We start from the raw sequence: 15314 nt of genomic DNA, 5'->3' as shown, positions 1-15314 counted from the left end.
AAAGCAGCCCAGGTTCACTGAGTTTCTAATAGTTTCTCCAGCCCACCACTCCAGTTGCAGAGAAAATGGCAATTGCCGCAGGGGAAAACCAGCAGCCTCTGCCTGTCTTCCTGGCGTGGGAAGGGAGCAAAGGCATTTGTGAAGACAGCCTCTGCACAGGCCCCGCCCCGGGCACTCACCTGGCAGCAGCTATGGCCCTGGGGCTGCATGGGTCTGGAGGAGGAGAATTGAGGGGAAGAGTCCTGGCCCCTCCGGTGGGAACCCCCCCCCCAGTAGTCTCCTCCCTCTCTGTAGTCGGGCAGGTGACACAAGAATGCTGGGGCTCGGGGAGGACTCAGGGTGGGGACACCAGCCCAAGTCAAAGCCCATTTTGACGGAGCAATGATGAACCACAGTGAGAGTTCAGGGGGTGATATAAATATATTTTGGAAGCTGCCTGTGTACTCTGGGGTGAAGAACCAGCACAGAGGGCCCCCCAGGCCCAGCCACCTCCTCCCCCATCTCTCCACAGACCCACCCCACCCGCGTCTGTCTCTCTCTAGGCTTCAGGATGAGGGTCAAGAGGGGTCTCCAGGGAGATGAGGGGGAAGTGTCGGGGGGCTAGGTGGCAGCAGCAGAGTGGCAGCATCATGCCCCAGGGCTGAGGGGCAGGAGACCAGCACTCTCCAGCTTGGGGCCTCAGGGCCTATTCCTCCAGGGCCTTGGGAATGTGGGGTGTGGGAGAGGCGCTAGGGAGGACCCACGCACCCTACTTCGCCCTTCCCTGTCCATCCCAGACCTACTCAACTCCCACCGTGCCTAAGAAAATGGGATAGCATGAAGGATGGGCACCAGGGGCATGTAGGAGGGGGAGGGGGAGGAGGAAGGGAGGGACGGAGGAAGGAGGAAGAGGGAAGGAGGGAGGGAGAGACGACTGAAACCCCTGCCCCCAGGCCAGCTACAATCAGGAGGGCGGGTGGAGAAGGCAGCAGGTCCCCAGAAGGCCAGGAGGACCAGGAAAGGGGCAGGTGCCCCCACGGCCCTTGCGGTCGCTGCAGCCGGGCCTACCACTAACAGCCCAGCAGCTCCACGCGAAGGGTGATGCGGTTGTGCCAGGCCACAGGCAGGATGCGCACAAAGCGAGCCAGGAAAGGCGCCTCAAACATGTTCTTCTTGTGGGAATTATTGTCCATGTTGCCAGGGAAGATCTGGAGACAGAGAGGGGGTCAGGAGGGCCCCAGAGCCAGCCTTCCTCCCCTCAGGGCCCCAGATCCCACTTGCAGGGCACCCCTGGAGTGGGGAGGGAAGGACAGCTGGACACACACTCACCTTGCTTTCCACGGCCCCCTGGTCCCTGTACTCAGTCCAGTTCGCACCACTGTCACCATAGGCCACCTTGTAGGCTGCCACATACTGGATGTGGCCAAAGTCTCGGGCCCCCTGGGTGATGATGCCGGTCACTCGCTTCTGAGAGCCCAGGTCAATCTACAGGAAAAAAAAAAATCCACCCCATCTTCTTTGCTTGGACCATCTCCAGTAAGGTGGGAAAAGGCAGAGACTCTGGGGCATACAATCTAGTTTTGGGAAAACTACTTCACTTGGCAGAGCCTCAGTTTTCCATCTATAAAGTGGGCATAAATAATCCCACCTACTTTGTCAGACACTGTTAAGCACTTTGCTGCAATGAAGCTCAGATTTCAGATCCTGGGCTCCAGCCAACTCACTGCCAACCCGTCATAGGATAGGAACAGCGACAGGGGAGGTCATAGCCTATAGGGACATGAACTGCTCCTGAGGCCCCTGCAGGGCTGTCCACAGCCTGACATTGGTCCTGAGGGACTCCAAAGGCAGGCAGCTCCTCACGGAACCCAGCCCCACAGGCTAATGTGCTTGTTGGGGCCTAGAGATGCCCCTCCTGCCCCCCAGTTCCCTGCCCATCCCAGGGAGCCTGCCAGCTGCCCCTGGGCAGGCAGTGCCAAGACCCAGGCTGCAAACCCAACTCACTGCCAACAAGCGGGTGAGCCCCAGGCAAATCCTCACCCTGCCTGGACCCAGTTTCCTCATCTATAAAATGAGTGGATGCTCTGGTTTTCCATGACCCTCCTGTGCTTCCCAATTTCAATGAAATCCAAGGGCTGTCACATGGTGTGTTCTCAGACGGCAAGTTAGAGAGCATCCTCTGAGTGCAGGCAGAGAAATCCTGAGGTGTCCCTCCTCCATCCTGCCCTGCTGTACGTGGGCTCAGCCTTATCACCCTGTGGCAGCCAATGGAGGTGGCCCTACCCCTACACACACACACACACACACACACACACACACACTCACCACCTGGGGCTGGGGGCCTTGGTGGAAGCAGCACTGAGCTCCCCCACCATCCCCCCGTCTGGAGTTACAGAATCAGGAGAAAGGTGGGGAAATGAGAGGAAGAAGGAGCAAAGCTGAACACAAACAAGGCCGTGCAGAAACTCCCTCTTGGGGAGCAGAAGCCTGGGTTGGGCCAGGGTCATAGATCCAACAGCCCCACCCAAACCCACCCAACGCCAGCCTACCCCAGCCCTGCATCCCAGCGGAAGCCTGACCCACCTGCAGCCACTCAGAGGCACTGTTGGTCTGGGCGGTCCAGGCGTTGAACTTGCCCTGATTATCCAGGCGCGCATAGGAGGGATACCAGCTAAAGGCACTGAGGCCCCAGGTTTTGTAGAAGCTGGAGGCTGTGATCTGCTTGCTGGGGATGGTGTTGTCCTTCAGGCCTAGGGGTTCGGCGCATCCTGCCAACAAAGGGGGTGCTGTCACCCAGATCTGGGGTCCACAGCCTCCCAGGTGTGTGAGCGTGAGGTGGTGAAGGGGAAAGAACTCTGTGGCTCCTGACCGACCTCTGGCATCCTCTTGGACAACAGACGGAAGATCCTTCCACCTTTTAGGGCCAACCGTTCTATTTGCTTACTGACAGCCCCACCCACTCCTCAGCTCAGCTCCCACCCCGCGCCCCTCACTTGCTCTGCACAGATCACCCACCGCTCTTCTCCCTCTGCACCAGGGCAGGCCCTGATCCACCACCTCCACCCTCCTTCAAGGCCTGACTCATGGGACACCTCCTCCAAGAAGCCTGCCCTGACCACCTCACGTGGGTGGGACTTCTCCCTCCTCTGGACTCACAGCACTTCCTCTGTCACTCCTACAGTACAGCTGCTATTCACACCGCTGAGTCCTGGGATAACCATCAAGAGTGCTAATAACAACCATCTCACTGACTCAGTGCTGACTTCAGTCATTTAATCTACCACACAAAAAGTGGAACGAAGAGGATATTAGTAACCCCATTCCACAGATGAGAAAACTGAGGCTGAGAGACATTAAGCATGGTGCCCAAGTCTCACACACACACACACACACACACACACTCCTAATCACCATGTCACACTGTGACACTATCTCCATCATTCCTGCACCCACCCAGAGCCGTGAAGGCCTGCCTGGTGGTGACCCAGCGATGAGCAGGACAACATTCCTGCTCTCTAGCAGGTGGAAGCCGAAAAGTCAGAATTCCTGGGGCTCAGGAACGACCCTGTATCCCTGCCCCACAGCCCCTCCTAGAGGGCCTTCACACACTCACTACCTGGCATGCTGTCAGAAAGGCCTGGGAGGGCTACCTGAGAAGCTGGCCTTGGTTTCACTCAGGCCTGCTCCAAACACTCAGGAATGTGCTGGGCTGATCTGCACCTGCAGCTGGCCAGAACAGTTGGGAACGGGCAGGAGATAAAACTCCCAAAAGAACGAAGGGCGTGTCTCACACGTGGCAGAATCACCACCGCACAACTGCCTGTCCCTTTGCAAAATCAGGAGTGGGAGAGTGGGCTTGGAAAGCCATGGCGCCATCTGGGAGCTGACTATAGTACCCAGTGCTTTACCTCACTGTCTCCCCACACGCTTGCTCCCTTTGCCACTAAAGAATTTGCCTCCAGAGTGTGCTGATGCCGACCAATCATATCATCTCCTCGTGACGGTGGTGCACCAGGTAACCTCCACCCTGCTCCCACAAAGAGAGGCTGCTGGGCTGGGAGGTGGCTCATCCCACGGCTCCAGACCTGGAGGGCCATGAGGCCGGCACAAGGCTGGAGCACTCTGCAGAGGACGCCAAGGCATCATTTGCCCACGGTGGACCCTTCTACAGATCATCTGCTTCCAGCAGTTCATGCACCCATCACTTATGGCATGTCAGACAGCCTTCCACATAAAATGCAACTGGGCAGGGCACCAAGCCGAGAGCAGGACTGTCAGCTCCACCACTTGCTATGTGACCCTGGGAAGTCCCTCCCCTCTCTGGTCCTCAGACTCCCCATCTATAAAATGAGGTGCCAGAGCAGTGCTTCTCACAGCTCACCTGGGGACCTTGTTAATATGAGGATTCTGTCTCAGAAAGTCAAGGGTGGGGCTGGGAGTTCGCATTTCTACAAGCTCCCAGGTGATGCTCATCCTGCTGGTCCATGGAGCTCACTTTAGTAGAAGGCTCTGATCTGCCCAATCCATTGACTCCACCACCCTGATCCAAGCCACCTTATCTTCCCACATGTCTCCCCCCCTCACTCACAATGGCCCTCTGCCCCCATTCTCCCTATACAGCCTAAGGGATCTCTTCTAGACCCAACTCTAATCATGTTCTATTAGCACTCCCTCCACAATGGCTGCCCCTTGTCCTCAGGATAAAGACCTGAATCCTTAAAATGGTCTACGTGGCCCCTGCCTGGTCCGTCTCTGCCCACCTCTCCAGCCTCATCACCCACCAAGCTACCCCTCATTCTCTAGGCTCCAGCTCCACTGGCCTCCCTTCTATCCTTTACATGCCCCAGGGCCTTTGCATATGTCAATTCCTTGCCTGGGATGCCCTTTCCAAGCTCTTCACACGGCTTGATCTCCATCATTCAAGCCTCTACTCAAATGCCATCCCAACACAGCAGTCCCCATGCCGTTCCCTCTCTTCACCCCAAGTCACCCTCATCACATCTCCCTCTCATGTTTCCTTCATAGTTCTTACTGCTATCTGACCTTTCTTTTATTTGCTCCTTGTCTCGCATCAGCCTCCCTCATTAGAATGCAATTTCCATGAGGTCAGGGATCTCACCTATATTGCTCCCTAGAGCCAGGCATCAGAAGGAGCTTAATAAATATCTTAATAAATGTCTACTGAGTTAAATAACTAATCAATTCACCAAGGACACCTTGCCTGCTGGTGAAGAGGAATCCTGGTGCAGGGCATGCCCAGAAATGCCCAGACCTCAGCCCCACGCATGTGCACACAGGCACACACCAACACTCTCTCCAGGTGACCGGAATGCCTACAAGGGAAAGGAGATGGTCCAGTCCTTGAGGGAAGCAGACAGAAAAACTTCACTTCCTCAGCTCGCCAGACTCACCCTCTCTTGGCCTTGGAGGTAACCGGCTGTGACAGGCCTAGGCCAGCAATTAGCCAAAGGCTTCAGACTATGACAGTGAGTAGTAAGGGACTACTCACTAGTAGTGAGAGGAGCCCAGGGTGGGGGGGCCCAGACCTGTCTCTGTCCTTTACCAATTGCCTGAATTTCCTTTTAGCAAAAGGCAAAGTCTTTAACTCCCCACTTAAAACAGTTAGGCTTGGGGGACTTCCCTGGTGGTCCAGTGGTTAAGACTCCACGCTCCCCATGCAGGGGGCCTGGGTTCGATCCCTGGTCGGGGAACTAGATCCCACATGCATGCTGCAACTAAGGATCCTGCATACCGCAACTAAGACCTGGCGCAGCCAAAATAAATAAATAAAAAAAATTTTTTTTTTTAAAAGAACAATTAGGCTCAAAAAGCAGTGACCCTGGGAGCAAGAATATGCTGGCTCAAGTTCATACTTAAAAAAAAGACTAAACCCAGACAGTCACTGAACTGAACTCTGAGTGGTATTGGGCAGTAACTAAAACGGGATAACAGAAAGAGGTGCCACAGAGGGTGGAAGGGGGAGCAGAGGGTGGGTCTTGGGTTAAGACAAGAAAGACAGAGAGCCACCTCTGCTCTGCAGCTCTGCCTAGTGTGCCCTACAGTTCTGCCGGTGGCCAGCAGGTGGCACTGTGGCTGCAAAAAGAGGGAAATATCCAGACCTCAGAGAAGGCAAGGCTGGGCTGAGCAGGGCAGATACAAGACACTCAGCCCAACCTCTGCACCCTGACCTCTCCATTGGTGAGATTTTTTATGACTCAGCAGAAACCTATCCCTTTCTGGTCCCCCATCCCTCCATCTGAGAATCTCTCCGGAAAGGGCAACAAGAATCACCATCCCCAGGGGACTTCCCTGGAGGTCCAGTGGTTAAGACTTCACCTTCCAATGCAGGGGGTGCAGGTTCGATCCCTGGTCAGGGAGCTAAGATCCCATATGCCTCTCGGCCAAAAAACCAAAACATAAAACAGAAGCAATACTGTAACAAAATCAATAAAAACTTTAAAAATTGTCCTCATCAAAAAAATCTTAAAAAAAAAAAGCACTATCTCCAGCCCTATGACCCTAGAAGTCCCCATGTTTCTCTTGAATGCAGGCTACAGGTCTGGGGGAAGAAACAGTGGATGGGTAGGTGTCAGAGGCCAGGGATTCAGACCAACTTTTAATACCTACCAGCTGTGTGCCCCTGATAAACAATTTATCTGGGCCTCATTTTCCTCATTCATTCATTCACTCACTCATCCATCAATATTTATTGAGTGCCTATGAGCCAGGCTCTGTTCTAGGCACTGGGAATGCAGCAGTGAACAAAACAAACTCCTTGCCCTCGTGGAACTGACATCTGCAAAACAGAACTAATGCTACATGTTTTAGAAGCTCAAGGAACCAATCAGAGTAAGTGAAAATATTTTGAAAATTGAAGTGGTGTCTTTTTTCCTCTACCAACCAGCAAAGAGCAAACACCTGGGCAGGACTGCTGATGGCCAGGTGATCCCTCTCGTGGCCATCTCCTGTGAGAGCCCAGGTTCCTGGGCCTTGCTGCCACCCTACTCAGCTCAGCTTGGCTGAGAAAAGAGGGGGCAGGGAGAGCCATCTCCGAGGATTACAGAGCCTCCAGCACTCACCATTCAACTCACAGCCAAGGAGCTCAAAGCGAAGGGTGCAGCCCCGGTGGCAGATCATGGGCACCAGTCTCACATACTGCACCTCCAGAGGGGTTTCAAACAGGTTGACCTTCAGGCCGCTGTTGTCCACATTACCCATAAATATCTAGGAGGGAAGAGGCAGATTGGAGGAGTGGGCCAGTGTGGGCAGTCCCACTTCCTGGGGTGGTCTCCCCTTCCTCTTTGGGCCTGGAGGCAGAGGTGGGCTTAGCAGAGCCAGGAGGGGCTCAGCCCTTCCTCTGGCCACCCCACAGCCCTCAACACAGATTCGCCTTTTCAGATCTTCCTTGGTCACCACAGGGCCTGAACATAAACCCCCGTCTTTCGCACAGGGCCACCTATGATCTATAGGGTGCCTCTGTGCAAATTAGGAAAAGGTACTCCTTTCTCAAAAGACTTTTTTATAACAATTTTCCCACAGATAGAAGTACACAAACATGACGTGAATGGTGCTGACTTAGTAATGACACCCTTGAGCAGTGTACAACCTATATGACTGTACATGGTATCCCTGACGGCTCTGAATGCATCTCATATCCACCACTACCGCCACCCTCAACAAGTCATTGAACTTTTTTGAGTCTCACTATTCTTGTCTATAAAGTGGGGCTATTACTTTTAACCACAGAGCACGGGCACAATCTGGGTTTCCCAATTTCTTCAAACCAAGATACACCTGAAAACCCACCTCATGGCCAATCACCCAGGGCACCCTCACCTCATTGGGGGCCCTCAAACAGCGCTGGAGCCCCAGGGGTTGCTGACCACAGCCCTTCTTTAGGGCTCACAACAAACCTCACCTTATCTCCTGACTCCCCTGCACCCTGGATGAACTGGAACTTGCGCCCATTGGTGCTGTAGGCCACCTTGAAAGTCTTCAGGTACTCGGCACTGCCTGCGCGGCTAGCACCCTGCGTCACCACGCCCGTCACCCGCATCTTCCGCATCAGGTTCACCTGGACCAGGACAGGAAGGACAGAACCCCTATCTCCCAGGTTCTTTTCACCCCCATCACTCCCCCAGCCCAGAAGGAGAACAGCCCAAGCAGGACAAATAAGGGCGGCTTTCTCATCTGGCCCTCTCCAGGCTTTGGACTCAGTGCTCAGGGAAGCACACAAGGACAAGCTTCCAGAGGCCTCGTACAGTGCAAAGAGCCCCTCTACAGCCTAGCGTTCACTCCCCCTCATCCTGCCCATGCACTCCAGGCCCCCCAAAGCTGCCCTCTACTTAAAGATACTTCACCCGTGGGAACCTGCTACCGTGCTACCTGGACCCCGGTTATGCACCCTCCCGTGGTGACCCCCAAATGCAGGCACACTCATCCCACCTTCTCCATTCCCATCACGCTACGCACCCCTGAGCCGTCCCTTCCATACCTGGATCCAGGGGTTTCTATCGTAGTTGCTGGATGTCCATGCGTTGACAACGCCCGTGAGGTGCAGGCGGGCCAGATCTGGGGCCCAGCGCTGCAAACCCATGAAACCCAAGTGCATGGACGAGGCGGAGATCTGGGAGTCGGCGATAGCGCCCGTCTCCATGCCCAGCGGCGAGGTGCAGACTGAGGGGGGAGGGGGCAGTCAGAGGGCCACCCGAGCAGGCGGGGCCCAGAGGACACAAGAACAAGACAGTGTGGCCTCTGCCGAGGACCCAGAGCAGAGACCATGAAGGGACAATGAGGGTCAAGGAGGAGGTACCAAGACAAGGTGCACAGTGAGGAACAGAGGGGCCGGGCAGAGTCACTGGGGGTTGGGACCCTGGGCTGCCAGAAGGTTCTAGGGCAGGCCGGCACTCATGGTACTGCCATGACTGGCAGCTGGTGTCCCCCACTGGGCTGCAGTAGGTGGTCTCGTTTTTACAGGATATGGAGCAGCAATTATTCGAAGGCGGGGGTGGGCTGCTGAGCGAATACCAGCGTGGCCTCCTCTTCCTTCGTGTCCCCGCCCCCTCAGGAGGACCACCCCGTCCAGCCCAGTCCCTGGCTCCCCCAGGAGGATGGCTTTGGAAGAAGCGACGCCTCAGACAGCAGTGAACAGTACTCGTACTGCACATAAAGCAAGAAGCACATCTGCCTGGAGTTTTCTAGAATCCCACTGGCAGGAGTTTTCTGGATGGGGTGTGAGTGCCATTCTGTTTTCTCTCATACCCTTTGCCCCTTCTAGCTACTGGTCCTGACCCAGCCATCTGGGAAGCTGCCCCTGGCCAAGCGACGTGGTCCTTGAGGGCCAAGCCTGTGTGCCTGGGGCTCAGCTCCCAAGCAGAGAACCCGGGACAGATCCACTCTTATTCCAACACCCCAGGCTCACGTCGAGCTCGGTGTCTGACATTCTCGCAGGGAGAGTGAGGCACAAGGGAGGCCATACACCCGAGACCAGAGCTAGCCAATGGCTGAGCAGAGATCTGAACCCAGGTCTGCTCTGTCCTCACAGCCCCCATGCCCACACCCAGAGGGCCCCAAACGTGCATTCTTTGGCCCTGTGGGGTCCTGGTGGGCTCCAAGGAAACACACCATGTAACAGATAAGGAGGGGCTGCAAAGGTCTCTCTGGGGGTGTTCCTCAAGCTTTGTGGTCGCCTCCTGCCTTCTGCCCCAGGTGCTGCCATATCCAGCCTGGGACAGACCCCAGGCCGAGAAGCAGAAGGAGGCTAGATGAGTAATCCCCACTCAGGCACACCCAGGGTTACCTGGGCTCCCAGCACGGTAATTAGTGGGCCCACCTGTACCCACCCAGGGCTCCGTGGGCCTTGGCGACCCCGCTCCCCCGCATTCCTCCACCCAGTATCTCAGACACATCGGCCTCAGCCCAGGGCCCAGGGCTCAGGCCCTCGGGGCTGTCTCCTCTAAGATGAAGGGCGTCACAGGCACTTCATCTGCTCTCCCCCAGGAGCTGGCTCCCACCGGGCTGGCCCTGCCCTCCCTCCTCCTCCTGGAGCCCAGCCCCACATCTGCCGACAGCAGGACCGCTTGCCCCCTGCCCGCAGTGCTCAGTGACAGACCCACCGGACTGCAGACGTCTGGCACCGCCACCCCTACTCCCCCCACCCCTGCGTCTAGACATGGCCTCGCCTGCCCCACGGCAGGTGAGGAAGAGTCCTGGTTTGTGGGAGGGACCCCAGCCAGGCCAGGAGGGAGATGGCGTGCACAGACAATGCTGGCCAGGTCTGCCGGGTACCCGCCCAGCGCCGTTCTGTGGCTGCGTGGATGACCAAGCAGGCCAGGCGGGTCAGCCCCTCTGCACACACAGGGCCTCTGAGCGCCTGACCGTGAGGGGATGACCCAGCCTGCCCAGGCCTCTCCCTCTTCCCAGAGCTCTGTGATGAAGCCAGAGGTCAAACCTGGGCCAGAACTGTCAGACCCTGAGGCTCAAACCTTATTAACTAACCTCCTGGGCCCCAAAAGATTAAGAATCTGTTGGTTTTCCCCTCTTGGTAGAAAAATGCCAAGACTTTACCCTAATGCTGTGTGTCTGGTTCGTGGTGACAGAAAATAACACTCCCACGACCTCTGGGGTTACCACCAGCTCTCACTCCCCTGCAGGGACATCAGGCCTGGCCTGCAGTCCCAGGAGAGAGGGCCAGGCAGGAAGAAGCCTGCGGAGGGACAACAGGGTCCCCCGCCCCTCCTCACACACCACCCCGGCCTAACTGAGGCTCTGTCCCCTGCCTCAGGAATAAGGCTGGCACACTGCCTGGGCTGCCAGAACTGTGGCTCAGGGTCTGCCCCCTGGAACAGGCACCCCCAGATACTCACCGATCTCACAGTGGATGCCTGTGTAGCCACGAGGGCACTTGCAGATGTACTGGGTGAAGACATCCCCTCGGTGGAAGTCATCAATCACCTGGCATTCGGCATCACTGTGGCAGGGATTTGGGAAACAGGGACCTGGGGAGAGGGAGGCAGGTGAGATGGGCAGGTGAGCAGGAAGGAGCTGGGGACAGACAGCAGCACATGGGCCAACCCCAAAAGGACCCTCCGCCCAAACTCGGCCCACTGCCCGCCTCCCCCAACCATCTCGTCCCTCCCCTCTCCCAATCTGCCCGATGGGGCCTGGGCCAGCCTGGAGCCAAGAAGGGTCATGGGTAGGTGAGTCAGCCCAAGTGAAGGAAGCACCCAGCTTCCCAAGTGGCCTGGGAGCTTCCAGGAAAAAGCTGGCGGGCAATAGGAGGGGTGCTGGGGACCAGTGTCCACTTCGGGAGGAGCTCAGCCCAGCAGCCTGGGCTGCAACTGGGAGCCAGTGGGAAGCGGCAGGCGTGGCCCAGGGCGCGTACCTCTCTCAGTCTCATTGCATATGAGGCCCGTGAAGCCTTCAGGGCAGAGGCAGTGGAAGGGGGGTTTTCTGTCCTGGTCCAACAAGCAGGTCCCACCATGCAGGCACTGGCTGGAGTCACAGAAGTCACCTGCAATGACAGTTCTGAGTCAGGAACAAGTCGTTCATCGAGTAAATATCTGGGGGGCCAACTACCATGTACGTCCTGGGCCCCTGAGACAGAGAAATCAGATGCAGTCCAGGCCTCAAGAAGCCAGAGGAAAGAGGCGGACAAGTCACCACGTAATGAAGAGGGACCATGAGCTCTGACAAAAGCCTGCATGAGGGGCCCGCAGAGGATGGTTTCTGCCAGGGAGCAGGAAGTTTCAGAGGTGGGGACATTTGAGCTAGTTTGAAAGTCAGAGAGGGCGGGACTTCCCTGGCGGTCCAGTGGTTAAGACTCTGTGCTTCCAATGCAGGGGACACAGGTTCAATCCCTGGTCAGGGAACTAAGATCCCACATGCCCTGTGGCATGGCCAAAAAAAAAAAAAAAAGTCAGAGTGGGAGGGTGTCGGGCTGGGGAATGAGGAAAGAACTTTCTTCAGAAAAGCAGAAGCACAGAGGACATGGTATGCTGGAGAACAGTAAGACATCGCTGACAAGGGAGACTGGTAGGGACTCTTAAGAATGACAAGTTTAGACTTTTCATCCTGCAGAACAGGGTTCTTAACCTTCCTTTAGTCTCCCCACCATTGTCCCCCAGGAAAAAAAGTCAGAGATTCTCAAGCATGAGGTGGGAGTGGGGAAGCCATTTCTTAGTTGGGGATGGAGAATGCCAAGAAAAGCCCATCTGCAGAGATGTGGATGGGCTGCCCAGGGTGGGGAGGCATCCTGTAGCTACACAAAGATCCCTCTGGCTCTGTGTGGAAATATGACTGGAGCAGGCGAGGTAGGAAACCAGGAGAGCATCAAGGAGGCTGTCACAGGCCTCCTGGTAAGACAGGAAGTCAGGCGAAGGGGTGAGGAGGAAGGACAGATTTGAGAAAAACTGGACAACTAGAGGTGGAAAGAGGGCTAGAGAGGACATCACAGCTTCTGGCTGGGGGCCTGGCTGACACATGTGCACTGTTAGCCTGTCCCCAATCCCTTGATTGGAGTGAACTTCAGCCCACTAGGTCAGCCAGGCCTGCGGAGCACCTTCTAGCTGACCTTAGCATCCCAGAAGGGCTGCCTCAGACCCCACACCCAAACCCGTCATTTGGGGTAAAACATGAGACATCTTTTTTCCTCCCTGCAGAGTCAAGCCATCCCAGGCTGGAGGCCCTCCTGAGATCCCAAAGCCCCAGAGACCTGGGCCGGGGCTTCAGGGAAGGGAACACTGTTAATGAGCGATGGAGGCCTCAGAGCTCCACCTCAGTGTGGGCCTCGGGAGCTTAAGGCGGCTCCCAATGAGCTATTAGTCATTGGCTTTAAATAGCAGGTTAATCCCCTCCCTGACCTGACAGGCGGCGGGCACTGCCATGGCAGAGGCTTGAGAATGGCCAGAGCCCTGGGCTCCCGACCTGGCAAGGTCCAACTCCCCTCTCTCCCCCTCCCAAAGTGCTCTCTCCCTGTACTGCTCCAGGGCAAAGCAGGTGAGTGGGAAAAAGGGAAAGGGAAAGGTCTCCCCTACCTGGCAGGCCCTTGACTGACTCACCTGCACACTGCAGCTGTGGTACTTCCCCCTTCCCACAAAGCCAGGTCACCCTACACAAAACCACCTTTGGGATTTCAGGGTCCTACCCTCTTTGGGAGAGTTCCCCAGGGACATTTTGCCAGGGCTCAGGCTCTGGGGCCAGAGAGGAGTGGCAAGGGACTTTTAAGACCCAGCCAGCTCTCCATGTCTCGGGGGAGCTTGGAGTGGCCTTAGGCTTCCACTCCAGGCCTGGGGGTCAGACTGGCACCGGATGGCAGAGCCAGGGCTCAGCTGGGACCCACCCCCGCCCCCAACTTGCTTCAGCCAATCCTATTTCTATGAGAAAATGATGGAGGGGGTGCCTGAAGAGTCTTTGCCATCTCCTCCCACCCCGTGGGCACTCTTTCCTCAGCCCACTGTGAAGCGAATAGGGCATCCCCATGACCACCCTGCTGGAGGCCCAGCTGCCAGCAGGATGCATCCTAGGCGGGGGAGGAGGACCAAGGAAGATAAAGCAGCAGCCCAAGGCCGCAGGCGGAGGGGGGTAGTCAGGAGCCGCCACCTCAGGAGGGAGTCCTTTTCCAAGTCCCTCCCCAGGCTCCTCGCCCCCTCTTGGGTCCCACCTGGAGGCCCTTCCATTCCACCGACTCCCCAGCCCTTCGCTTATCTGACCAGACACCTACTTGAAAGCAGAGGATAAAATTCCAGCGAACTGACCAGCCGCCAGGGCTGGGAAGGGAGTTACCAGGGAAAGTTGGCTGGAGAAGACTTATCAATACAAGAGTCCTAGAAACTTCCTGGTGGAAGGAGCGCGCGAGTCAGACACAGTTCAATGGCCTCATTTTACAGATGGGAAAAGAGAGGCCCTACACAGCGGATTCCTTTGTTCTGTGTAAGCCACATCCCTGGGGGAGGCTGGGCTGTCACCCAGTGTCCCAAGTCCCCGCCCAGCGCTCAAGCCTCTATCACCGGCCAAAACCCCTCCGGCGCGGAGACAGCAGGAGAGGCCGAGAGCATCCCTGCCTCCCTCCCGGGCGCAGCCGGAGAGGTCGCCCCTCCGCTCGGCGCCGGCTCTTTGACCAAGTTTGTAAACAGTGGAAGTAGAGGGAGGGCGCGGCGGCGAACTTCCGAGCGGCGCGGAGAGGAGGGGCGAGTGCGAGAGGGCGGCGCGATCGACTCACCGGAGAAGGCGAAGAGTCCCGAGGCGCAGAGGAGCGCGCCGCAGAGCGCGGCCAGCAGACGGGGGCCCGGCATGGTGTGGGGATGTGGGCCCGAGACCCGGTGCTTGGGCTGTTCAGACCCGGCGGTTCTCACTCCTTCTCCTGGACGGGAATAAATCAGGCAGCGCAGCACCTCCCACTGGGCCACGTGCTCCGCCCAGGCCCGCCAGAGGCGGACTCGGGGCGGGGCTCCGCGGCTGGGAGGGAATGGGGGGGAACCGAGGGCTCCGCGGCCACCCACTCCAGCCCCGGCCACGCCCGGCGTCCCGCGTGGTGCTGGTGACCAGGCCCTGAGTCCTGAGTCGACTGGGCTAGAAAGGGCTAAGAAGGAGTTGTTTGTTCTTTGCTTTTTGTTTTTTTAACTGTTGGCTTCAGAAAATATGCTAAACCTTATTCATAATAAGAAAAACGCAAATTACGAGTACCATGTTTCAGTTATCAGATTGGCAAGTATCAAATTATTAGCGCACTGTTAGTGCGAGGCTACGGGAACAGGCTCAAGCATGCATTGTTGGAGAAAATGTAAACTGGTTCAAGTTATCAAGAGAGCTGTGTGGTAGTATCTATGAAAATGACAAATGCTGAGACAGTAAGACCTAGCAAGTCCACTTATAGGAATTCACTCTACCAAAACTCACACGTATAAAATGACATATACACAACGATATCATAGTATATCATAGCAGCATCCTTTGAAATGGTAAGAGACTAAAAAAAAAGGAATCAGCATACTTTTTCTGTAAAGGGCCAAATAGAAAATACTTGAGGATTTTCAGGCCATAAAGTCTCTGGGGCAACTATTCACCTCGGCCCTTGTAGCAGGAAAGCACCTCAATATTCCAGGAAATGAGCATAGCGGTTGCTAAAGGGGAAGGTAACCAGGGTGTCAGGATGGGAAGAGACTTGCTTGTCATGGTTGACTTTTTCCTAAATGATTCTTTTTTATCGTGTGCAGGTATTACCTATTTACAAAAAATAATAATAATAGTTTTAATAATAGTGTTCTAGTCAGACTAGACACAGGAAAAAAAAAAAAAGAGCAGCCAGATATCTCCCCTACCAGGTATGTTGATAACCT

The 15314-nt window shown here is 56.1% G+C and overlaps 1 protein-coding gene across 1 annotated transcript; it reads right to left on the bottom strand.

Annotated features, from left to right (window-relative positions):
• Nucleotides 1-401: 401 nt before the first annotated feature.
• Nucleotides 402-14370, bottom strand: MFGE8 (milk fat globule EGF and factor V/VIII domain containing). The gene is made up of 9 exons (XM_061179958.1): nt 14198-14370; nt 11363-11491; nt 10845-10976; nt 8474-8655; nt 7898-8053; nt 7059-7203; nt 2563-2747; nt 1309-1464; nt 402-1187 (listed from the first exon to the last, which is right to left on the bottom strand). The coding sequence occupies exons 1-9, from the start codon at nt 14268-14270 to the stop codon at nt 1050-1052; spliced, it is 1296 nt and encodes a 431-aa protein (XP_061035941.1). The 5' UTR covers nt 14271-14370; the 3' UTR covers nt 402-1049.
• Between the last annotated feature and the right edge of the window lie 944 nt (nt 14371-15314).

The sequence above is a fragment of the Eubalaena glacialis genome, chromosome 2, assembly GCF_028564815.1.
Source record: "Eubalaena glacialis isolate mEubGla1 chromosome 2, mEubGla1.1.hap2.+ XY, whole genome shotgun sequence".
In the NCBI taxonomy this organism is placed as follows: domain Eukaryota; kingdom Metazoa; phylum Chordata; class Mammalia; order Artiodactyla; family Balaenidae; genus Eubalaena; species Eubalaena glacialis.
This window is presented reverse-complemented; position numbering and strand designations above follow the sequence as displayed.